This window comes from Oryx dammah, unplaced genomic scaffold, assembly GCF_014754425.2.
Source record: "Oryx dammah isolate SB20612 unplaced genomic scaffold, SCBI_Odam_1.1 HiC_scaffold_10, whole genome shotgun sequence".
Lineage (NCBI taxonomy): Eukaryota > Metazoa > Chordata > Mammalia > Artiodactyla > Bovidae > Oryx > Oryx dammah.
The window spans coordinates 24,772,137-24,797,762 of record NW_024070194.1 but is presented as its reverse complement, the minus strand read 5'-3'; the positions used below and the strand labels follow the sequence as shown (position 1 = coordinate 24,797,762).

At 49.3% G+C, this 25,626-nt stretch overlaps 1 protein-coding gene and 1 long non-coding RNA gene across 4 annotated transcripts; one reads left to right on the top strand and one right to left on the bottom strand.

Annotated features, from left to right (window-relative positions):
• Positions 1–174: 174 nt before the first annotated feature.
• LOC120869367 lies at positions 175–24,510 on the bottom strand. The gene is made up of 6 exons (XR_005722531.1): positions 24,462–24,510; positions 23,018–23,212; positions 22,848–22,941; positions 22,208–22,405; positions 15,128–15,336; positions 175–1,529 (listed from the first exon to the last, which is right to left on the bottom strand). It is a non-coding gene; the product is annotated as an uncharacterized LOC120869367 (long non-coding RNA).
• On the top strand, positions 15,044–25,626 carry ZBP1 (Z-DNA binding protein 1). Of its 3 annotated transcripts, XM_040248655.1 has the most exons (8): positions 15,044–15,233; positions 17,801–18,010; positions 18,771–18,836; positions 19,237–19,410; positions 20,537–20,698; positions 21,809–22,012; positions 23,024–23,236; positions 24,549–25,626. In XM_040248655.1, the coding sequence occupies exons 1-8, from the start codon at positions 15,200–15,202 to the stop codon at positions 24,698–24,700; spliced, it is 1,215 nt and encodes a 404-aa protein (XP_040104589.1). In that variant the 5' UTR covers positions 15,044–15,199; the 3' UTR covers positions 24,701–25,626. The 3 variants fall into 3 exon arrangements, with proteins under 3 accessions (XP_040104589.1, XP_040104587.1, XP_040104586.1); XM_040248653.1 differs by lacking the exon at positions 15,044–15,233 and having other exon boundaries at positions 15,602–18,010; positions 20,540–20,698; XM_040248652.1 differs by lacking the exon at positions 15,044–15,233 and having other exon boundaries at positions 15,603–18,010.

The following is a 25,626-nucleotide window of genomic DNA, read 5'->3' as shown; positions in this document are numbered from 1 at the left end:
CAGTACTTCGGCCGCCTGATGTAGAGAGCCAACTCATTAGAAAAGACCCTGATGCTGAGAAAGATGAGGGCAGGAAGAGAAGGGAGCAACAGAGGATGAGATGGTTGGATGGCATCACTAACTCAATGGACATGAGTGTGAGCAAGCTCTGGGAGATAGTGAAGGACAGGGAAGCCTTGGGTGCTGCAGTCCATAGGGTTGCAAAGAGTCAGACACTCAGACCCTGAGCGACTGAACAACAATACCTTTATAAGCTAAATTGTGATGAATAGTTCATGCATACAATAGGGAATATTATCTCATCAGGATAAAAGAAAGAAGCACCTAATATTAATGTTGTTACAGAACAGAGTGTTCCAAACTGAGAGTGAAAAAGCTGAGGCCACATACCAGGCATGTGGCAAAAGGGTTCTTGTTCTCTCTCTCCTCCTTCAAAAATGCTTTCCATCCCTAGATGCCCACCAAGTGGCTTTGAATCAGGTCCTCCAGTATTTGTTTTCTGTCTGATAATAATGTATGTTCTCATTAATTCTTTATATAATAAGTGACTCAGGGACTTCCCTCGTGAGTCAGTGGTTAAAACTCTGCCCTTCCACACAGGGTAGATAGATTCAATCCCTGGTTGTGAACTGAGATCCTGCATGCCATGCAGGTGGCCAAAAACAAGTGACCCAAACCAACTGCCACTGTGTTCAGCAGAAGACGGAATTGTTGACTCTTGTAACTAGCTGGGAGCAGGGCTAGACCAGATCCAGATGTACACACCATGATGTTAGGAAGGTGTCTGTCTCCATCAAACTGGTCATCATCTCTCTCGATTTCTCTTTCAGGCAGATTATCCTCTCCCTGCCTTTTCTCCAGATTCATTTCCTGACAGCTCTAAGTCAAGTGAGAAGAAATTTGTTCCCAATCTTCCATCATAAGTCCCAGAATAGAATCCTATTGGTTGGCTCAGGTCATGCACTGATCTCTCAGCCAATCACTGCAGTCACAAGAAGAGCATGCTCTGATTGGCCTGGTGTGAGTTGTATGCCCTGCTCTGGACCTGGAGCTGAGGTCACTTATTCCCATCTATTGTGGATGAGATGGGAGTGAGGGAGTTCACCAAAGGAAAACTGGAGTGATTGTGTCAGAAGGGGGCTGGGTGCTAGATAGTCGAAACCAGTAGGTGCTATTACACTGGACAAGTAAATGCATCAATAATGAAAACAGAAAGCTTTTTATGAACACGGCAACATTCTTGCCTTGTGTGGTCCATGCTGTCTCCACCAACTGGGGAAGGCAGCAGTGCCTGAACCAGCCCTGCCATTTTGACTGCTTGAAGTTGGTTTAGAGTTGATATTTGTTGAAATTATTTCAGCATGTGTGTCTGGCTTCCTGTCTCAGTCTCAGGCATAGACGGAACGTTCAGAGTGAGGAAGAATGTGTGAGCCAACGGGAGAGACAGAACACACAAGAAGTCTGTGCCAAACCACCATCGCATTTTCTTTAACACTTTGTTCAGTTGTCCCGAAGTAAAAGAACTTTTTCTAAAAATAAAACAAAATATTATAAAAGCTATACAATCAAATGATTTAGAACAAATTATGGGTTTAAATGTGCAAATAAAAGTTTAAAATAAATATCCATCCGTGTGTGTATGTGTGAATGGTGTGTGTGTGTGTGTGTGTGTGTGTGTTCATGCCCATGTGTGTGATTTGCCCCTCTCCCTCTCCACGTCCGTCTACCACCTCTCTCCCTCCTCTTCGTGCCCCTTCCTTGCCACGACTGATAACTCTGAAAGCAGAAGGCTGAAACTATGTTCAGCTTATTAAAAGGCTTTTATTGAGCTCAAAATAATTAAATTTGTCTTTAAAAGCATCTAGCTTGATCGAGTGAGCAAATGCAAAAATGAATTTTTAAAATTCATGGAGTTAGACTCCTGCCTGCTCTTTTCAGGCATGAGCAAAGTCAGGGGAAGCTGCAAAGGATGGAGTCAGGGTCTGGCTCTATAATCATCTGATCTGCCCTTTGTCCCTTTCCAGCTAGTTAACCCCTTGAGGCTTGAGTCCCAAGAAAAGTGACTTGTCCAGAGAACTGTATGCCAGATGCCACTGGTTTCCCCATCATATGGAAACCTGCTTCACCAGTTCCATGTCTGTCCACATGGGTCCAGCTTCCAGCCAACACTCCTCGGCCCTGGTGCCTGAGGCTTTCTCTGGTCCAGAAGCTTCTCTGCCCACCATGCTGCAGGCCAGATAGCCTGGGGGACTGACACAGGTGTGAGCAGCCTCCTCCAGGGATGGGAGTGAAGGGTAAGCACATCAGCTTCCCCGCCCTCTGTGGGGAACACCAAGAAGCTGCTCCCCATGTCCCCAGCATTCCTAATGCCTTCAAGTGTACCCAGGTGGCTTGCTTGCTAGCAACTGGTCCATCGTTCCCCTGTCCCAGGTTCCCACTGCCCTCCCAGCGTTTCTTGGCATCACCTCCCAAACAATTACTTGCATTCAACTCTGTGCCTCAGGGTGTGCTTCTGGGGCTCCCAGGCTCAGACAACAAATTGTAAAGGGCTGGCAAAAGACACCAAACTATAATGTGAAGTCAGAGCACCTTGGAGAGATGGGTCCCCTGTGAGGAAAGCATGAACGGACCTGTGTGTGTGTGTGTGTCTGTGTTCAGGGCTGTGTGTGTCTGCTCAGGTGTGGACACACAGTCACCAAGATTTGTTTTCAACCAGATATATCCAAAATACCATTTCAACATGGAAAAAATGTAAAAATTGTCAATGAGAACAGCAGTCTTAAATATCAGACTCTTTCCTACTAACGTGTCAGGGTTCTGCCCCTCTAAGGACTTAGGACAGTGCTCTGCTCACATGGACACTATACAATGAAAGTGAGAAATAGATTTAAGGGACTAGATCTGATAGATAGAGTGCCTGGTGAACTGTGGATGGAGGTTCATGAAATTGTACAGGAGACAGGGATCAAGACCATCCCCATGGAAAAGAAATGCAAAAAAAGCAAAATGGCTGTCTGAGGAGGCCTTACAAATAGCTGTGAAAAGAAGAGAAGTGAAAAGCAAAGGAGAAAAGGAAAGATATAAGCATCTGAATGCAGAGTTCCAAAGAATAGCAAGAAGAGATAAGAAAGCCTTCCTCAGAGATCAATGCAAAGAAATAGAGGAAAACAACAGAATGGGAAAGACTAGAGATCTCTTCAAGAAAATTAGAGATACCAAGGGAACATTTCATGCAAAGATGGGCTCAATAAAGGGCAGAAATGGTATGGACCTAACAGAAGCAGAAGATATTAAGAAGAGGTAGCAAGAATACACGGAAGAACTATACAAAAAAGATCTTCATGACCCAGATAATCACGATGGTGTGATCACTCACCTAGAGCCAGACATCCTGGGATGCGAAGTCAAGTGGGCCTTAGAAAGCATCACTATGAACAAAGCTAGTGGAGGTGATGGAATTCCACTCAAGCTATTTCAAATCCTGAAAGATGATGCTGTGAAAGTGCTGCACTCAATATGCCAGCAAATTTGGAAAACTCAGCAGTGGCCACAGGACTGGAAAAGGTCAGTTTTCATTCCAATCCCAAAGAAAGGCAATGCCAAAGAATGTTCAAACTACCTCACAATTGCACTCATCTCACACGCTAGCAAAGTAATGCTCAAAATTCTCCAAGCCAGGCTTCAGCAGTATGCGAACCGTGAACTTCCAGATGTTCAAGCTGGTTTTAGAAAAGGCAGAGGAACCAGAGATCAAATTGCCAACATCCGCTGGATCATGGAAAAAGCAAGAGAGTTCCAGAAAAACATCTATTTCTGCTTTATTGACTATGCCAAAGCCTTTGACTGTGTGGATCACAATAAACTGTGGAAAATTCTGAAAGAGATGGAAATACCAGACCACCTGACCTGCCTCTTGAGAAATCTGTATGCAGGTCAGGAAGCAACAGTTAGAACTGGACATGGACCAACAGACTGGTTCCGAATAGGAAAAGGAGTATGTCAAGGCTGTATATTGTCACCCTGCTTATTTAACTTCTATGCAGAGTACATCTTGAGAAACGTCGGGATGGAAGAAGCACAAGTTGGAATCAAGATTGCCGGGAGAAATATCAATAACCTCAGATATGCAGATGACACCACCCTTATGGCAGAAAATGAAGAGGAAGTAAAAAGCCTCTTGATGAAAGTGAAAGAGGAGAGTGAAAAAGTTTGCTTAAAGCTCAACATTCAGAAAACTGAGATCATGGCATCTGGTCCCATCATTTCATGGAAAATACATGGGGAAACAGTGGAAACAGTGTCAGACCATATTTGGGGGGACTCCAAAATCACTGCAGATGGTGACTGCGGCCATGAAATTAAAAGGTGCTTACTCCTTGGAAGGAAAGTTATGACCAACCTAGATAGCATATTCAAAAGCAGAGACATTACTTTGCCAACAAAGGTCCATCTAGTCAAGGCTATGGTTTTTCCAGTGGTCATGTATGGATGTGAAAGTTGGACTGTGAAGAAAGCTGAGTGCCGAAGAATTGATGCTTTTGAACTGTGGTATTGGAGAAGACTCTTGAGAGTCCCTTGGACTGCAAGGAGATCCAACCAGTCCATTCTAAAGGAGATCAGTCCTGGGTGTTCTTTGGAAGGACTGATGCTAAAGCTGAAACTCCAATACTTTGGCCACCTCATGAGAAGAGTTGACTCATTGGAAAACACCCTGATGCTGGGAGGGGTTGGGGGCAGGAAGAGAATAAGATGGCTGGATGGCATCACTGACTCGATGGACATGAGTTTGAGTGAACTCTGGGAGTTGGTGATGGACAGGGAGGCCTGGCGTGCTGTGATTCATGGGGTCGCAAAGAGTTGGACATGACTGAGTGACTGAACTGAACTGAACTGAACTGGGAACTGAAATGTTTGCTGCCACTGCAGCTGCTAAGTCGCTTCAGTGGTGTCCAACTCTGTGTGACCCCATAGACGGCAGCCCACCAGGCTCCCCCATCCCTGGGATTTTTCAGGCAAGACCACTGGAGTGGGTTGCCATTTCCTTCTCCAATGCATGAAAGTGAAAAGCGAAAGTGAAGTCGTTCAGTCGAGTCCGACTCTTCGAGACCCCGTGGACTGTAGCCTACCAGGCTCTTCCGTCCATGGGATTTTCCAGGCAAGGGTACTGGAGTGGGGTGCCATTTGGGTCCCCTCAATAAATTCATTTGTTGGAGCCCTACCCCACAATGTGATGGTGTTAGCAGGTGGGGACTTTGAGAGGTAATTAGGACTAAATGAGGTCATGAGGGGGTAGCCCCCAGGATAAAGATTAATGTCTTTAAAAAAAAAGCTATTCATTTCATTTATTTTTTTGACCTCTCTGTGTGGCATGCAGGATCTTACCTCCTCACAAGGGATCAAATCCATGCCCCGCCCCCTACAGTGGAAGGCAGCATCTTAACTACTGGACCACCAGGGAAATCCTGAGACTAGTGCCTTTATAATAGAATCACAAGAGAGCTTGCTCCACCTCACCCCCACCTGCTGAAGACACATTGAGAAGACAGCATCTAAGAACCAGGCTTCCCTGGTGGCTCAGATGGTAAAGAATCTGCCTGAAATTCAGGAGACTCAGGTTCAATCCCTGGTTCAGGAAGATAGCCTGGAGGAGAAAATGACAACCCACTCCAGTATTCTTGTCTGGAGAATCCCACGGACAGAGAAGCCTGGTGGGCTACAGTCATGGGCTTGCAAAGAGTCAGATTCGACTGAGTGACTAACACTTCACTTCACTTTTTCATGGGATGCTGGGAAAGATGAAAGGTAGGAGGAGAAGATGAGATGATTGGATGGCATCACGGATTCAATGGCCATGAGTTTAAGCAAGCTCAGGGAGACAATGAAGGACAAGGAAGCCTGGCATGCTGCAGACCATGGGGCCACAGTGTTGGACACGACTTAGTGCCTGAACAAATACAACAATAAGATTGCTAGAAGAATTGAAAAAAATAATGTAAAACACTGGAAATAAGGCCCATAATAAGCATTAAATAAATCAGTTGCTATCCGGTTGCTCAGTCTTTTAAGAAACATCTTCGGGTCACATTGTAGGGTGTGGTTTAGTCACTAAGTTCTGTTGACTCATGACCCTATGGACTATAGTCTGTTAAGAATTCTTTGTCTATGGGATTTTCCAGGCAAGAATACTGGAGCAGCTTGCCATTTCCTCCTCCAGGGGATTTTCCCAACCCATGGATGGAACGTGCCGCTCCTGAATTGGCAGGTGGATTCTTTACCGCAGGGCGGATTCTTGAGCCACCTGGAAATTTCAACTAAGCCCGCCTTTAAAGCAACACATTTTTAATTACTCATTCTTTCAAAAACAAAATTCTACCTACATATTTTCCACATATCCCTTCCATTTTTTTTAATGAAAAGAAGTCACGAATTAACATGTAAAAGATTCTGCTGTTGCCCCATCTTCCATCTCATATTTGACAACACCCCAGAGTACAACTCACCTGGGGCCACGATCCCCCAAAGACCAGGAACCCTGGCCCTCATGGTCTGTCTCTCTGAATTTCTTCACTTCATTTTATTTTTTAAAGGTGAAGGCCTTTAAATATATATTTATTTATTTATTTGACTGTGCCAGGTCTTACTTGTGGCATGTGGGAACTTAGCTGCCCCAACAGGGACTGAACCCAGGTCCACCTACATTGGGAGCATGGAATCTTAGCCACTGGACCACCAGGGAAGTCCCTGCATTTCCTCATTCTATCTTGTAGGTATAGAATTCTTAGCACCTCAGGCCTATGGATGCTTCAAGAGCCCATGAAAATGTTTGAGCTCCAAAATATGGGGGGAAAACCTTGCAAAATCAGACTCAGTAAATGTTTAATTAAACATCTAGAAGACATAGCATTATGTCAGTTTCATTAATTGCTCCATTTAATCACCATAAAAATTTCAGGCTACTTTATTATGTCTGAAATGAATTTATAGGTGAGATCTCTTCATTGTGCAAGAATGCCCAAGAATACTGACCCTTTGGTGGAGGAGTTGTGGCCAATTATAATTAAATGAATTTCTTGTAGGTAAAGCATTTTAGAAGCAGCCTTATCAAAAAATCTTTTGATTATAAACAAGTTAGATGATTATATATGAGTTCGATGTGAATTCATTTCAATCTATTTTGGGGGGATGTGGGAAAGGACTTTCTGAAAAGAGAGCAGGGGGAGGAAGGGGAGAACAGCCTGATGCTGGCTAAGCCTCCTCCCCTGGACTCACACAGCCTTCTCAAGGTGGCGGCCCCCTCCCCTGCTGACTTCCTGCCAATACTCTCCAGCACCCAGGTGACCTCTCCAAATCCCCAGCTTACCTTGGATGAACACCTTCCAGTGGGGCTTCTTCTGCCCTCAGGGAAAATCATAAGTTGCAAATCACAGCCTTCAATGCCCTGATCCCTGCCCATACCATGACTTGTGTCCTCCTGCTCAAGAGTCCGAAATGCAGTACTTGGATTCAATCTCAAAAATGACAGAATGATCTCTGTTCATTTCCAAGGCAAACCATTCAATATCACAGTAATCCAAGTCTATGCCCCAGGCAATAATGCTGAAGAAGCTGAAGTTGAATGGTTCTATGAAGATCTACAAGACTTTCTGGAACTAACAGCCAAAAAAGATGTTCTTTTCATTATAGGGGACTGGAATGCAAAAGTAGGAAGTCAAGAAATACTTGGAGTAATGGGCAAATTTGGCCTTGGAGTACAGAATGAAGTGGGGCAAAGGTTAACAGAGTTTTGACAAGAGAATGCACTGGTCATAGCAAACACCCTCTTCCAACAAGAGACGACTCTACACATGGACATCACCAGATGGTCAACACCGAAATCAGATTGATTATATTCTTTGCAGTAAAAGATGGAGAAGCTCTATACAGTCAGCAAAAACAAGACCAGGAGCTGACTGTGGCTCAGATCACAAACTCCTTATTGCCAAATTCAGACTAAAATTGAAGAAAGTAGGGAAAACCACTAGACCATTCAGGTATTCAGTTCAGTTCAGTTCTTAGTCATGTCCAACTCTTTGTGACCCCATGAATCGCAGCACACCAGGCCTCCCTGTCCATCACCAACTCCCGGAGTTTACTCAGACTCATGTCCATCGAGTTGGTGATGCCATCCAGTCATCTCATCCCCTCTCATCCCCTTCTCTTCCTGCCCCCAATCCCTCCCAGCATCACAGTCTTTTCCAAAGAGTCAGCTGTTTGTATCAGGTGGCCAAAGTATTGGAGTTTCAGCTTTAGCATCAGTCCTTCCAATGAACATCCAGGACTGATCTCCTTTAGGATGGACTGGTTGGATCTCCTTGCAGTCCAAGGGACTCTCAAGAGTCTTCTCCAACACTGCTACTTCCACTGTATAGTTGTAAGTCCTTTACAGCTATACGGTGGAAGTAGCAAATAGATTCAAGGGATTAGATCTGATAGATAGAGTGCCTGAAGAACTATGGATGAAGGTTCATGACATTGTACAGTAGGCAGTGATCAAGAACATCCCCAAGAAAAAGAAAGCAAAAAGGCAAAATGGTTGTCTGAGGAGGCCTTACAACAGCTATGTAAAGAAGAGAAGTGAAAGGCAAAGGAGAAAAAGAAAGATATAAGCATCTGAATGCAGAGTTCCAAAGAACGGCAAGGAGAGATAAGAAAGCCTTCCTCAGTGATCAGTGCAAAGAAATAGAGGAAAACAACAGAATGGGAAAGACTAGAGATCTCTTCAAGAAAATTAGAGATACCAAGGGAACATGTCATGCAAAGATAGGCTCGATAAAGGACAGAAATGGTACAGACCTAACAGAAGCAGAAGATATTAAGAAGAGGTAGCAAGAATACACAGAAGAACTGTACAAAAAAGATCTTCATGACCCAGATAATCATGATAGATCACTCACCTAAAGCCAGACATCCTGGGATACGAAGTCAAGTGTGCCTTAGGAAACATCACTATGAACAAAGCTAGTGGAGGTGATGGAATCCAGTCAAGCACATAGCTTGAAATCCTGAAAAAATGATGCTGTGAAAGTGCTGCACTCAATATGCCAGCAAATTTGGAAAACTCAGCAGTGGCCACAGGACTGGAAAAGGTCAGTTTTCATTCCAATCCCAAAGAAAGGCAATGCCAAAGAATGTTCAAACTACCTCACAATTGCACTCATCTCACACGCTAGCAAAGTAATGCTCAAAATTCTCCAAGTCAGGCTTCAGCAGTATGCAAACCGTGAACTTCCAGATGTTCAAGCTGAATTTAGAAAAGGCAGAGGAACCAGAGATCAAATTGCCAACAGCCATTGGATCATGGAAAAAGCAAGAGAGTTCCAGAAAAACATCTATTTCTGCTTTATTGACTATGCCAAAACCTTTGACTATGTGGATCACAACAAACTGTGGAAAATTCTGAAAGAGATGGGAATACCAGACCACCTGACCTGCCTCTTGAGAAATGTGTATGCAGGTCAAGAAGCAACAGTAAGAACTGGACATGGAACAACAGACTGGTTCCAAATCGGGAAAGGAGTACATCAAGGCTGTATATTGTCACCCTGCATATTTAACTTATATCCAGAGTACATCAAGCAAAATGTTGGACTGGATGAAGCCCAAGCTGGAATTAAGATTGCCAGGAGAAATATCAAGTGAAGAAGAACTAAAGAGCCTCTTGATGAAAGTGAAAGAGGAGAGTGAAAAAGTTGGCTTAAAACTCAACATTCAGAAAACGAAGATCATGGCATCCGGTCCCATCACTTCATGGCAAATAGACGGGGAAAGAGTGGAAACAATGACAAAGTTTATTTTGGGGGGCTCCAAAATCACTGCAGATGGTGACTGAAGCCATGAAATTAAAAGATGCTTGCTCCTTGGAAGAAAAATTATGATCAACCTAGACAACTTCTTAAAAAGCAGAGACATTACTTTGCCAACAAAGGTCCATCTAGTCGAAGCCATGGTTTTTCCAGTGGTCTTGAATGGGTATGAGAGTTGATCTATAAAGAAAGCTGAGTGCTGAAGAATTGATACTTTTGAACTGTGGTGTTAGAAGAACTCTTGAGAGTTCCCTGGACAGCAAGGAGATCCAACCAGTCCATCCTAAAGGAAATCAGCCCGGAATATTCATTGGAAGGACTGATGCTGTAGCTGAAACTCCAATACTTTGGCCACCTGATGCAAAAAACTGACTCATTTGCACAGATCCTGATGCAGGGAAAGATTAAAGGCTGGAGGAGACGGGGACGACAGAGGATGAGATGGTTGGATGGCATTGCCGACTTAATGGACATGAGTTTGAGTAAATTCTAGGACAGGAGTGGACAGGGAGGCCTGGCATGCTGCAGTCCACAGGGTCGCAAAGAGTCGGACACAACTGAGCAACTGAACTGAACTGGTCAACTCCTCTTACCAGCCAACACGTCCAGGAGTGGTGGGGAACACAGGACTTGGCCTTAGTCACCCATCAATACCTCAATTGAGCAGATTGGGTTTTCTGCAGTTGAAATGAGAAGTGGAACCAGGAACTAGCAAGAGGAGGGCTCACTTTCACCCCACACTCCCTCCCGGCTCTAGCACCCAGCACATAGTCTGGGATAAAGGAGGCACAAGGAATTACTTGATGCAAAACCAGATGAGTGAATGGGACTGCTTTGTCACTCAGGGAGGGACAGGTGGGGGTCAGAGTATCAAGACACAACAGTGCCTGCTCACGGAGCACACACTTTGCTCCCAGTGCTCTGCTGGGACCTTCTGGGGGACGATCTCAGGGAAGCTTGCAAAGAAAGACCCCCGGCAGAGCTGCTACGATCCCCTTTCTCCAAGGGAGAAATCGAAACTCAGAAGAAGTAGTGAGGGGTTCAGGGCATAGAGCCACGAGATCAGAACCCCGGATCAGAATCCCAAGTCTGTCCAACTCCAGGAGACAGTGATGGCCCAAGGAGCCTCCCTGACCTGTTCCTTGAAGGGCAGTGAATGTAGCCTGGGGAAGATGGCTTTGGGGCAGAGCCTTTGGAAGCTGCACAGAGAACCTACTGCCTCCCGCAGCCCCTGGTCTGATCTTTGTTCCTCGCCCTCTACCATAGCTCTTGAGGTCTTGTGTAATCTCTGTCTCCCTCTGGCCACCTCTGGTCCTCTGACCGTTGCCCCTGGACAAAGGCAGTAATTATTGTCCCCACTTGGTGCCTTCAGACCTTTCCACTTCCTCCCCCTGAGGTGAATTCACAGAGAAACCATGATCATAACATTCAGGCTGCCTGGTAGAAAGGAGACTGCGTTTTGCCAACACAATGTGCAGCAAAAATATCTCTCTTTTAAAAGGGAGAAAGAGAGAGAAATTTAAAGACTCAAGATCAGTAACATATAATTATCATCTGGTTGGGGCGGAGAATTCTAATAGTTTCCAGAAAAACACAAGCAATGAAAAAGGAGTGTGCTTTTCAAGGCAAAAAGGGGCCTGGGCTCCAGCAGGCAGTGGCGCCATTTTGAAACTCCTGTGGCCTTTGAGGTCCTTCCCAAGCAGAGTAGGGAGCCCCTAGCATCCTCTCCCCTTTTGTCTTCCACACTGGACGGGAGTCTCTGAGAGTGTAGGAGCTACCTGTGAACTCAGCCTCAGACCTGCTCAATACAGAAGCCCCACTGAACAGATATACTTCAAAGCATAGAGGAGCTTCTTGCTACTTTCCTGGGGTGAAAACAGCTTAAAAATGGCAGGGACAGCTAAGTATCTTCTCATATCTTATCCCCTATTTGGAAGTTAATCAATCCCCCCGTTTTAGCTAGGTAGCATGGTAGCCGAGAAGAAAGACCTTCTTTCCCAGCCTCCCTCCTGGGCTCTGAAACTGAGGGATGTCAGGGGAATGTCTGTGCAATTCATGAGTGTTCTTAAAGGAGAGACATTTATTCTTCTTCCCTTGCTTCCTTCCTCCTGTAAGGAATGAGGTTGTGATGGCTGGAGCTTGAGTAGCCATCTTAGAACATAAAGCCCACAAATGGCAGAACAACAAAATAGAAGGGGCCTGGGCCTCAACACTATGGTATTGGACTACCTACCAGACTGTTACAGGAGAAAAAAAGAAGTTTCTGTATAGTGTAAGTCACTGATATTTCAGTGAAAGACCATCCTTATAGTCAAAATTACCTTGAAATTCTCTTAAGTAGAGAAGAGGAAATGCAAGTTAATTAAAACTTTAAAAGTAAGAATCCCATTCAATGTGGTAAGATGTTCACAGCAGGTTCATGGTTTCCATTCCAGGTGTACCATGGAACACTAAGGAAGGAGGAATCCATCCACATTAAAATGTTTTTTTTACTTCCTCTTTCTCACTGGCTTTTTTTTTTTGCCTAGTGTCTAATCTTGGGCTCTCCTGGCATCTCAGCTCATAAAGAATCTGCCTACAATGCAAGAGACCCCGGTTCAATTCCTGGGTCAGAAAGATCCTGTGGAAAAGGGATAGGTCACCCACTCCAGTATTCTTGGGCTTCCCTCGTGGCTCAGACAGTAAAGAATCCGCCTGCAATTCAGGATACCTGGGTTTGATCCCTGGGTTGGGAAGATCCCCTGAAGGACGGCATGGCAACTCACTCCAAGATTCTTGCCTGGAGAATTCCACGGACAGAGGAGCCTGGCAGCCTACAGTCCTTTGGGTCGCAAAGAGTCAAACACGACTGAGCAGCTAAGCACAGCACAATGTCTAAAGTTATGTTATGGAGATCTATCAATCACATGGCATTTTCTAAATGATGCAAATTTTGTAAACACCTACTAAGTGACAGATAAACATGCTTTTTCTTATCTGTTATTTCTATTTCATAATTAAACCAAGGCTCAGAGAGGAAATGACACACTGTTAGGGAAAAGAAGGGTTGCAGCTCAGAGGTGGGTGATGAGGACACAGGGCCCTCCGAACATGTGCATACTGACGCAAACCAGAAGCAGCTGACCCTCAGATCGGACTCTAGTGTGACCAGCAAACCCACCAGGTAACCAGGTCTAGGCCCAAGTCGGAGTGTCCACACTAAGGTCAACATGGCTGAGAAACCAGAATATGGTCAGATGGAGTTGGGGTTATCCTAGGATGGGGGACAAGTGAGAGCCACCCCCGCTAAATCAGAGGAATTGGGCTAGGGGAGCCGGGACTCAGGTTCGTGAGCGGGCGCCACCTAGTGGTCGGTCCCGGCGTGGCGCCTCCCAGCCGCCCACAGTGACTCAGCCTGAGCCTGAGTTCAGAAAACACCTGACAATCTCTCCCAAAACACCCAATTAATCCTCATTTAAAATTAACGTTGTCAACGCACATAGAGACACACGTCTCTTCTGTTTTATATTAAAAAGGAGCAAAAATATCGTTGCGGCTTCCTATTTTTATTAAGTTGTCCAACACTTCACCTCTGGTTCAAGGGAAGTCCTCTAGGACTTCCAGCCCTGCCTCCCAAGATGGGGACTTACTTGGTTTGAGAGTGGACAGGGCATCGGGATTTTTCTTGCTTGCTCTGCAAATGTTGCAGGGATAAACCAATTCTGGCTCCATGTTGGAACTGTTTCTAATTTGCTCTCTGTTGCTTTTGTTATTATAATCACGCATAATGTCCTGCCTCAGAATCCTGCCCCCTCTGCCTGACTGTTAAACTAGAGTGCCTTTGTTCAGAACCCTGTCCACCTGTAGATGGCAGGAAGGAAGAAATGAACACATCCCCTGCCTGAGGCTTGCCATTCTGGGAAATGTTCGCAAGATTAATGGCCTTTTTACTTTGTTTCCTCATCTCCCTCCACCTCTGATCTGTGAAAGAACCTGGCATCCAGACCCCATAAGATGGTTATTTTAAGACAATAGTATGCCATCTTCTCGGTCAGCTGGCTCTCCAAATAAAGTTGTATTTCTTGCCTCAACACCTCGTCTCTGATTCATTGGCCTGTTATGCAGTGAGCTGGGAGAACTTGGACTCGAGAACACAAAGATAACTTTGAGATAAGCCTTCAGGGCCCTTTCCATGGTTGTACTTATTCCCAAGTGCCTCCCTTTGCAGAAATGCTGGGGATGGTGTTCCCCTGGGAGCCCGGGACTGGCACCCACTCCTTGGCCTCAGCTGAGACCCTGAGCCCTTAACCCTCTGGGCTGCCTAGCACAAAGCCCTTCACCTCTGTTGGCCTTAGTTTCCCCTTCCATCACCTGGACTGAGCAGTGTCTCTGAACTGTTTGGGGAGGTCAATGGCCCCTGTAAGAATTTTCAGAAGCGATGGGTATTTTTTTTCAAGAACCAGGTCATTGGGTGCCCAGCTATGTTCATGGCTGTAGAGGTGCCTGAATTAACCCTTTTAGTCCTCGCCACCACCTCTTGAGGTCACTCCTTTTATTAGCTCATTTCATAGATAGGAAAACTAAGACATAAATAGGTAAAATAACCTGTCCAGGGTCCCACAGCCAGTAAATGGTGGGGCTGAGTTAGAACCTGAGCATCTCTGTGATCTTGGACAAGTGGCCTCATTGACCCGAGCCTCAGTTTCCTGAGAAAAGAGACCCTAACTAGACCCTAACCTGTAGATGAGTCAGGGGCACATGAGGTTGGAAAGTATGTAGTAAGTACTCACTAAGGAGAGTCCTCCTTTTTTTTATTTTTTTTTAAATTAGAGGATAATTGCTTTTCAATGTTGTGGTCTCTGCCGTACATCTACACTGTCGTCGGTTTGATATGCACACACATATGTGGTTTTGATGATCACAGGTGCTCAGCCACCCACCCACCCACCCAGGTATCTTGGCCTGTGGCTGGGGGAGTCAAGGTGAACAGCGGTGGGAACCCCCCTCCCAGCCCCAGAAGAAGCTCTGGTCTCCTCCATCTCAGCAGCTCCCTACCAATATCTAGTAGAAGGCCTAACTGTGTCTTGCTCAATTCAGCTTTCGATTTTGTTTCTCTCAAAAACCACACATAAAAGTTTCATTTTCATTTTCTCCAGAGACTGATCAGGTTGGCTGCCTAGGGCCCCATTTCCGGGGTGTGAACAGCTGACAGCTGACAGCTGTCTGGATGAAGCTGGAGTGTCGTCACAGCTGCTAGAAGCACCAGCCTGGCCCACAAGAGTACACACAGCCTTGACCGGACCCACCTTCTGCAGGCCCTAGGGTCAGAGCCTGCTGCTGACTCCAAGTCTCCCAGGCCCCCTGCAGCTACTGCCAGCATGGCCGAGGTCCCTGCTGACCCAGGAGACACAGGTACTTTTTTCCTTCTAAGGACCCGTGGGAGTGCCCGGGCGGCACTTAACTTTTCTTCTGGTTCCTTTTCTTGGTTCAGATGACAACCACGATAGGCTAATACCTGACAACCACGATAGGCACCACCGTAACAAGAAAGAGAGGGAGAAAGCATTGCATCGGGTTCAGAGCCTTGCTCTACACCAGGCATCTTGCAACACGCTCCGTGTGCGTTTTGCAGGAACCCTCAGGGGAAGCCCACTGAGGTTCCCACCTCACTCCTGAGATCACAGGCAGTGCAGGTGAAATGACTCGGGACCACGGCTGAGCATGGGGCCTGAACCTGCCTTCACTTTCGTTTTGAGGAAGGAGAGAAGTTGCTTTGCTTGTACATGGCTTTCCTCCTGCTGCTGTTCTTCTATTGAATGGCACACACGAAACTTAACTGGCACTGAACAGAGCTGATTTCTAGGGTCCCCACTGAAAGGGTGTGGGCTGGGGCCTGAGGCGCTTTTTGTCTGTCTTTGTTCTGTGATCAGTAACTATCTGAACCTCACCATGATCTGAAGCAGTCATGAATCTCACCATTTCAAAGATGGGGAAATGGAGGTCACACAGCTGGTAGGTGGCAGAGTTTTGGCTCAAACCCAGGAAAATACGCAGTGTCAGGGAGGGGGGTTAACTGGGAGTGGCCCAGAATCCCAGGGTGGGTTCCCAGTTCCTGTTGTATTTTCTCAAGGAGACTTGTCAGGGGCACTGGGTAACTGAATTTAACTTGTTCCCCTTTTCCTTTTAACTGATGTATCATTTACACCTCATCCCATTTTGCAATTTCTGGTTCAGCAGCCAGAAGACTCAGTGGGGGAGGCAAGCCCAGCCTTCACTGCATGGGCCCCATTTCCTCTTTGGGGTCAGGGGACTGCAGGAGGAGGAAGAGAGAGAGGCTCACCCAGGAGCAGGTTTTTCAGGAATCAAAACTCTTTTCAAGGCTAGGCAAAGCATCAGTGGGTTGGACGGGTATGACAGTCTCGGGGGTAGTGTTTAGTGAGTGAAGTTCAGGCTGGGTAACCCCAGGGGTTGTAATGCACATCACCTGCCCCCAGAAGGATGCAAAGAGCACCCTACAAGAGCGAGCCACAACGCCCAGCGCAGAGCTGGCGACCAGGTCATCCCCTACTGCTGCCCACTCAGAATCCAGCAAGAACCCAGAAGTCAAAGGGTTGGGCTGCTGCCCTGGGAGGGTAACTCGGTCTTCCCAAGAAAGGCCCTGCTTTGCATTCCCATGGTGTTCTCAGGGGCAGACACTTTCTCTCCCAGCGCCATGCACTGCTGGCTCTGCGTCCACCAGTTCTCTCGCTCCCCACAGGGCAGCTGGCTTGGGTTTATGGGAGCCTGCCTGGGAGGAGTAGGGGCTATTTGGAAAGTTCCTCTTTGAGCCTAGAGGCATCCTGCTTAGGACCATTAACTCTGGCAGAGGAGAGGCGGAAACAGAGGCCTTGGAGGAGCGCCCATCCCCTGCCCAGGCCATCTGAGCACACATCTACCCAGTAGTGGACACTCACTCTTTCATCCAGCCCCTCCTCCATTCAAATGCTGTTAATAGTTCGTGAGACCCTACTGCATGCCTGGCCCGTGGCTAGACACAGAACCACTACAGTGGATCTGGCAATCACAGCAGCGGATCCCTGGGGACACTCTGCAGGGGACCCACACAAGACCAGCATCCCACCTGCTCAGGGCACTCAGGACAGCCTTCCAGCATTGGAGTCTGAGTGAAAACTCACACTGGCCAGGTGGAAAGGGGGGGAAGAGCACGCCTGGCAAAGGGAATGGTATGTGCAAAGGCCCAGGGGTGAGTATGGCTGAAAGGAATTCAAACAGGTTGGCACTTGAAGGGCAGTAGAGGGTGGGTAAAGATAAGGCTGTCAGAACGGGTTCTGCCAGCCAAGAGGAGGGTGGATGGGAGGGAACCTGGAGTTGGTGGAACTGCTGTCATCGAGGGGATGCTGACAAGGAGTGGGGGAGTGGAGGCAGAGGAAAGGAGAAGTGGTTGAGAGAGTCTGGAGCGGTACCACCAGGACTCCATGGCTGGGCAGCAGGGTGAAAGCTCTGTTTCTGAACGCCTGCTGGGTTTCTTGGGGGGGATGAACAGTGACATCGCCCCTGTGGATGGTGAGCCCGAGGAGCAGATTCCGCAGGGCGGGGTGGATGGGGGATGGAGGGCACCAGGGGCAGGCCTCACTTCCCCCGCTCCTCTCCTCCGCCCTTACCCTCCTGCATCCTGCTGCCTCCACTCTCCTCTGCTCTGAGGACACCTGAGGGCTGACTGTTCTCATCTGTCCTCCAGTGCTCACACAGGCGGGGGACACTCGGAAGGCCTGGCAACTCCTCTGGCCACCAGACTGTCTGGCCCAGGTCATTTCTGAGCAGCCCATACGCCCCTCCCTGAACAGAGACACTGATGGGTGTCTACTTCAACCTCTGTTCCTCCGTCTGCCCTAGATCCCTCTCTGCGGTGGGGGGCCTGACGGCCCAGGCTGGGTCATGGGGACGTCAGTTCTGTCTCTGCCCCTGTCTCCCTCTCCCAGATCTTGAGCAGAGGATTCTGGAGGTGTTGAGGGATGCTGGCTCCCCTGTGAAGACCACCCAACTGTTAAAGAAATTCCAAGTGCCCAAGAAGAAGCTCAACCAGCTCCTCCACAAGATGAAGCAGGAGTCAAAAGGAGTCATGCTCGCAGGCCCTGCGATGTGGTGCTTGGACGACGGCGGGACCAAAGAAATGGTTCCCACAGAGCGGGGTAACCTGTCACTGCAGGTGGGAGAGGTGGGGGCACGGGACCCAGCATGAGCGGTCCTGGTAGCGACCAAGCCCAGATTTGGACCTGGGTTCAAGTACGGGCTCTGCCCTTGAGGGTGCATGCCGTCTTCTCACTGCATCCTGATTTCTTTCTCTGGCCAATGGAGGCGAGAGGATTTGAGGCAAATGGCTAAGCCCATGCCAGCACATAGTAGATGCTCAGCAAAACTTTAATAATGATGATTGTGACACGACCAATGACTCAATAATAATTGAACAGTCTTAAGCATCGCATGAGATCCACTTCTCTGGTTCTGCAACCCATGAACCTAAACAGCTGACATGTGTCAGAAACTTACAAAAAGCCGTTGCAGGACCAGGGTTGGGGGAGGGGGGCTGAAAGTGAAAGTGTTAGTCACTCAGTCGTGTCCAACTCTTTGCGACACCATGGACTGTAGCCCACCAGGCTCCTCTGTCCATGGAATTCTCCAGGCAAGAATATTGGAGTGGGTAGCTGTTCCCTTCTCGAGGGGATCTCCCCAACCTAGGGATTGAACCCAGGTCTCCCATATTTACAGTCTGAGCCCCCAGGGAAGCCCAGAAGTGGGTGGGGCAGGATTTGAAGCTAAGTTTCTTTAACTCTAGAATCTGAGTTTGGAGATCCATATGCTGGGTCCTCTACAGAGCCGCCCGCCTTTGTCTGGCAGAATCCACGTCCCCTCTCCCGTTCCTTCACCCCCTGACCATCTTTCTTTCTCCAGTGGAGAGGCCCCAGCAAGACACAGTTGCAATTCCAAAGAAGCCGGGCCCAGAGCTCAGTGAACAGCGTAAGCATCCTGGTTTCATTCAGCGCCGGTTCCCTCTGCCCCCAGACTCTCACGGTCACTCAGGAAGCTACACGTGTCCAGCAACAACCACCCCACCCACGGAAAGGTCCCCACACTGCACACAGTGTTCAGAGGCAAGGCTCTGTCTCTTGGGGAAAGAGGCTAAGTGACTGAGAAATCATTTGTCTGATGAATGGTTAGCATTTGCTGTGCACCTAGTGTGGGCAGGCACTCTCTGGAGCCCCTGGAGAGAATTCCCAACCCCCAGAACGACCTCTGTGGTGCAGTATTATTATTGTGTCCATTTCACAGATGAGGAAAATGGGCACAGGGGCTGGTAAGCAGGGGAGTAGATCCAGCCTCCAGGGTCCTCTTTAACCACCAGCCTCCCACCTCCCAGAGAAAGAGATCTACCAGTTTCTGGAAGCCCATGGGCCCCATAAAGCCCTGATGATCGCCAAGGCCCTGGGGATGAAGACAGCAAAGGAAGTCAACCCAGACTTGTATGCAATGAGGGACAAGCACCTCCTGGACTTTGACCAGAAATCAAACTCTTGGACAATTTATCAATCAGGTAGGCCCTTACTCTGGACAGGGCAGAGGGCAGAGCTGTGAAGAGAAATTGTAACATGCAAGCCCTGGTCCTTGCCGGGCTTCTGCTAAGTACTCTGGCTTCCCCACCTTGTCAGAAGCTGGAGTCTTGCTGACCTGTCCCTGGCAGGGGATTCCAGGAGGGAGGGGAATGCTGGTGGGAGTAACCAGGGAGGGCTTCCTGGAGGTGGGGTCCACCCCTGACTGTATCAACTGGGACACAGGTCTCAGTCTGAATTTGCTAACAGTTTTCTGTAAGCATTTTGCCCAACTTGGAGTTTTAAAGTTGCTGAAGGAGTTGGCTAGGCTGGGCTTACATACCCACAGGTGGAGTCCCAGAACTGACTTAGGCATTACAAACAGCAGGCCTAAGGCCTAGAGCCTCCAGTACTTTTAGGGGGTCACCAAATGCTCCAATTTCTCTTTAAATTAGAAGAAAAAAATGGATATCATAGTAAGAATGAATAGCTAATAATTCCAGCTGAGTTATATTTGCCTTTATCCCAATACAGTCATTAAATGCAATTTTAAATGCTCACAAAGACACAAGAGCCAAGGGCCCACAAAGGTGGGAATGTGGCCCTTTGTGTGGAGCCCACGTGGAGCTGACACCCCTGCTTATGGCACCCAAGGAGGGCCTCAGCTTCTTAAATGCTAGATGTTAAATAGTGGTGACTACTCCAAATTCTTAAAAATGCCTTGTGAACCAAACAAAGCTTTTCCCATAGTTAGAAGCAGCCCGTGGGCAGCTCCCTAAAGGGAGAGAGGAAAGGTCCCTAAAGGAAAGCGGAGGTTAGGGCTGTGGTTTCCTCGCAGTGGGAGGGGGAAGAGGCTGCAAGCAGCGAGGCACCTGCTGCCCTCCCGCGGTGGCAGAGGACACATGGGTAGGGTGGCCTGTGGGACAAAGTACAAGCTTACCTGCAGCGTTTGGTAAACACTCCGGCTCCTGGGGCCCACCTGGGCCCACTGACTCAGAACCCCAGGGTGGGCCCCTGGGAATTCGTGTTTTAACCAGCCCCCTCCAGGAGATTCTGGTGCTGTGGACTAGTATTTGGAACTTCTGACCCCTTACGAGGTACAAAGGGATTGAGTGGAATATTATTTTGCAGAAGGTTCTAGAAATCAGTCCACCCCAGTTATTTACCAGCAAAATCCAATCAACATGATCTGTCAGAAGGGACCAAACAGCCACATTTCCATCCAGAACTGTGAAGATATCCAGATTGGACACGGGAATCTCCTAGTGAGACAAATGGGATCTGAGGAAAACGGTGAGTCCTCTGAGATGCCTGGGAGAGGGGCCCTGTCCTTCTGGGTGGGGTGAGGAGCAGGGGGTGCATGTCTCCAGGGAGAAAGGGCAGCTATCAGATTTCCAAGGTCCTTTCTGGCTTTCCCAAAAATCAGGCTGTCTCTCCTTGTGCCTGGATCAAACCCTTCCTGCCTTCCCTTCACTCTGCCATCTTTCCCCACATTTTCCACAAGAAGCAACTTCATTCACTCTCTCTTACTAAGATGTCACAAGGTGTTGTTGTAACATGTGTTTGTTCCAAGACACTGTTTCTTCCCTCATGTTAACATTTCATAAACTGGGGTCCCTCTTACTGGGTGCATCCTAGCTTTGATGAAATAACAGTAAGCAAGTGAGTACCTACTCTGTGCCAGGCACTGTGGGGAGAGGGGACAGGGCCACCTCTCAGTCCAGCTATGGGACATAAGTGAAACCATTGACCCCAAACTTGGGATACCCCCTTGACCTCGAGAGAGCCCTTCCCCGCTCTGGGCTTTGAGGAACTTTGTTCTAGAATCTAAATCAACCTTTCCCCACCTTCAGTCCTCTGAGCTCCACCTTCCATAATTTTGGCTGAGTCCCTGGCTAACTGTTTACTCAGTGTTGCTAAATGGTTTACTTTTTATTCTACTCAAATTCACTTTAAAGTAAACTTTTACAGCATTACCTTGAAACCCACAAAGGTCACCATGAAAATAAATGCTGAGAAAATAAAACAATGTCAGAGTCCCTGAGGGCTCTGGGTCAACACCAAGTTCACCCCCAAGGAGACTTTTTCCCAATAGGCCCAGAGGGGTGAGAATGGCTAGGAACAGAGGGCATGCTCAGTATTTGGGTTTTCAGTGCCCCATTGACACCCCAGGCATCCCAGTTATAAAACCCTGGAAACCCACGCTAACTGTTCTGCCAATCCACCTGCTCTTCAATTCAGAGCCTAAAGTAATCACTCCCAGTCTGCTGGTGTCGAGAAAGAATTCACAGTCCTGTCTCCTCTGTCTGGCTAGGATTTATCTGTGTGCATAGTGGGGAGGGGGTGGGAAGAGCGGTATCAGAGAGTGGGGGTTAAGGGTCATGTTTCCATGTCCTCTACCAGGCTCCACGGCTCCCTGCTACCTCCCTCCAGTGGCTTCTGCTGAACCCTCAACTCTGGACTCCCTGGCTGGATCCAGGGGGCCCCAGGACATCTGGATGGAGAAGTCTGTGCTCAGGCGAGTTCAGATGGGACATGGCAATGAGATGCGACTTCACAGCAACCCAGCCAAGGGCTCTGCCCGCGGCGCCTGTGACAGCCCCCCAGGTAATGAGACAATGGGCTACCATCCTGCCCCCACCCCACCCCATCTGGCCTCCTCGATACATGGGACTTGAGCCGGTCCTTGTGGTGAGAGAGGCATGATGAGAAATTCTTTCCATCCCACCAAGAGGCTGTCCACAGAGTAGAGCAAGGGGGTCTGGCAGAGTTAACACGAGGATTCCCATTCCTGCTACCCACCTAGGAAACCTCAATGTCCTCATCTCTACAATGGGCAGGGATCATTTCCTGGGCCAGATGAAGCAGAGACAAAGGAGATGGCTGGGCTGGAAAAGCATCTAAGGAGCCACCTAGGTGCTGTTGACCAGAGGGCCGAGGTGATGTCCTCGCTGGCACTGGGCATCCAGAGACAGGCTGGCGGAGATGCAGCGGAGAGGCCTGGGAGAGGAGGAGCCCCAGGGATGCCAGGGCACAAGTTTCCAGAAGAGAAGAGCCTATAAGATCAAGGGAGGGTCACGGGGTCTTGCAGCAAGGGGTCTGCGGTGAGCTGAGGGGCCAGAAGGAGCGAGGGCAGTGGAAGAAGGTGAGACAGAGCGTGGCCAGCTCTCTTTTGAAGTTTGGCAGGGGAGGCAGGAGCAAGATGGCAGGGGCTGGGGACTGGGCCGGGGGCCACGTGAAGATTCTAACTGAAGATGGAGATGGTGTTCCAGAGCTGCCAGAAGGCAGGCAGCAGAGGGACAGGGACAGGGGTCCGTGGGGGCAGTGGTTGAGTGCCTGGGGTGGCACAGAGGACCAGGTCAGTGGGGATGGGCAGCAGGAGGGGAACTCAAGCTGGCAGACCCAGGGGCCGAGAGAGCTGGCAGCCCAGGCACGTACATACAGAGCCACCACGTGAGGCCACGTGTCTGCCAGCAACAGAGCACGGCATGGACCACTGCGGGGAGGCTCCAGGAGGATGGTCAGCTGTGGAGGACCTAGGAGCCATGTTGGAGATCAGGCCTGCTGTCCAGCTGCTCACACCCCCTCCCCGAATCCCTTTCTATGACCAACCTGCAGCCTCCGTCCTGGGTACCAGCCCAGAAGCTTCCATCGAAATTCAAATCCCTGAACCAGGACCTCAGTCCAAAGAGGTCACGTCCCAGAGAGTCCACATTCGCTCCTGCTTCCTCGAGGACACCACCGTCGGCAACAGCAACAGAATGATGGTCCACCCAGGGGCAACTGATGTCAAGGGAGTCAAAAGGCCTGGGGAAACAGGAGGGGATGCAGGTGAGCCTGGGGCAGGGCAGGGCCCCCATGCTCTCTCTCATTCACTCAACAGTATGAATCTCCCGTTTCCTGGAGTCTGGGAGGCAGGAGGGTCGTGGCAGAAGTGGAGAACACCTAACCCATCACTCAGCTGGGAGCCTCTGCTTCCCCATCTATCAGTTGAGGGTTAGAGGAGCGCATGGCTCCTGGGCTGTGGGAGGACTGGATGCTCTCCACTCGCTGCTGCAGCACCTGGACCAGACCAGTGACACGTTTGTGGGGCCCGGTGCGACAAGAAAAAGCAAGGCTCCTTGCTCAAAATTTAGGAAGAATTTCAAGACAAAGACAGGAAAGCAGTAAGCCGAACACAGGCCCGTCTGAAGGGCCTGTGTGACCACCCAAGCCACATGCCATGAGGCTGGGCTGCCTTGGAAGCTTCTGGAACATGATCGTTCCTCTGTTCTTAGTCACCCAGCTCTCTAATTCTTCCCCACGAAGAATGCTGTAGCCACCTTACGCTTCTCCCACGTCTTCAGTTGTTAGGAAGAAGTCATTCATTCATTCACTCATTCACCCACTTTGGCCCCACTCCTGCACGCAAACCCTCCTCATCCCTGGAGATACAGCTAAGAGCACAAAGAGACAAATACACCCCACTCATGAGATAAGAGTCCAGTAGCAAATAGAGTCTAGCCTTTTGAGACCAGCACTAAAAAGAACTCTAAAAGGGGAGGCGGCAGGTAGGCAGCGGTGTGACCTAGTAGATGTGCCTTAGCCAGGCCAACAGAGAAGCTCAGGATGAGGTGGCATCTGTGCCCAGGCCTGTAGGAAGGGAGGAACCAGACAAGCATAGATGTGGGAAGAGCAGTGCAGGCAGAGGGAGCAGCAAGTGCAAAGGCCCTGAGATGGGAACAAGGCCCAGAACCACACACATGAGCCCAGGGAGCAGAGGGATGTGATCCAATGGGCAAGGCTGGGTCTCTCCCTGCTGGGAAGACCAGGAAAAAGGCCTGGGTCTTATCTGAAGTGAGCTGGGGAGGCCTGGGGTGCTGGAGCAGGGGGACAACATGATGTGGGGCACAATTTAAAAGTCTGACCAAAGATAATCTGAAATCAAAGGCAGGGAGGAAGTGGGAGCACTGGTCTGGGGGAGAAAGGATAGGGCTTCGTAGATGGGGACGTGAGGCCATCCACCCGTGAAGCCTGCACCCCAGGCAGCAGCTTCAGCAACTATGAACCAAGTCACCTCGGTTGTTCAGTTGTTCATGGGGAGGCGGCTGACGTGTTCCTGGGGTGGCGGCTGACGTGTTCCTGGGGTCCCCTGTTTCCCCAGAGCCTCCCCACCGAGATGCACCATCCAGTAGCGAGGTCCCTCCTGTTGGCAGTCAGGCCGACCCCGTCAGCGCGGAGACACTCATCTCAGAAAACCTGGCAGCTATGACTCTTGAGAGGCATGACTCCGAAAACACAGAAGACACCTGCTGAGTGATGGACCCGCAGAGCCGTGTCCCCAGTGGGGTGGGACTCAGAGCAAACAGCCTGAAGGCAGACACACAGAAAGAGCCTGGGGGCGGGGGAGCTCTCTGCTGCCATAGATGTTATTTTTCACCTTCTCGCCTCCAGACACACGACCAGTGTAGGTCAGCATTTGGGTTGGACCCGGCGTGGTGTGAGGGCTGTGTCGAGGCAGTCCGAGTGCGGCTTGGAATAGAGTTTCCAGAAAGGAGTGAGTTTATTAAGAACAAAGGCCAGAAGTAAAGTGGGCACTGTGATCACAGTGGGCTGTCAGGCCCCGACAGGCCTGGGCAGCTGCTGTCCGAGTGCTGTCCCCTCCCTATGCTGTGGCCAGGTTTGTCCTGCCCTGTCCAGGGCTGCTTGCTCGACGGCTGCTCCACTTCCTGTCACCAGGCTCAGTTCCTCCGGCCACCCCTGCCCCTACCATCCATCCCCGCTCTGCGACCCCTCAGCCTGATGGGCAGAGACTGCTCTGGTTGGGGCCACGGGGTGGGGGGTGGGGGGTCAGAGGGCAAGACTGGCACCCACAGCATGTGGACAGGAAGAGAAGCCAGGGGGCAGACACTGGGGTCTGGAAGCTAGACTTGGCCTGAACGGTGCTGGCTCCGCACCCCGTGGGGCCTCCTCTGGCTGCTGAGATGTCTGCGAGCCATGCTGGAGGGGGCATCTGGGTGGGCCCAAGCTGGATCTCCAGCCGGGGAGGGCAGGGATAGGGCCTGATCATGCCTGAAGACCTAGGGTGGGGCTGGGGCTGGGCTGGAGGCGCCCTGTGACATATTGTGCTTTTCCCATGTACTCTGTGTGTCTGGGCTGTGCCCGGGGTTTCACAAATAAAGTCTTGTGGCAGCAGTGGGGGAAAATAAAAAGGACTTGCCTGGATGGTGCTGGCTTCCCAC

Excerpts from the sequence above, each read along its gene's own strand:
- ZBP1 (XM_040248652.1), top strand. The coding sequence starts at position 17,674 with ATGGGTGTCTACTTCAACCTCTGTTCCTCCGTCTGCCCTAGATCCCTC. Across the intron at positions 19,411-20,536 it reads TTGGACAATTTATCAATCAG|AAGGTTCTAGAAATCAGTCC; the intron begins GTAGGCCCTTAC and ends ATTATTTTGCAG. Across the intron at positions 22,013-23,023 it reads CGCCTGTGACAGCCCCCCAG|CCTCCGTCCTGGGTACCAGC; the intron begins GTAATGAGACAA and ends ACCAACCTGCAG.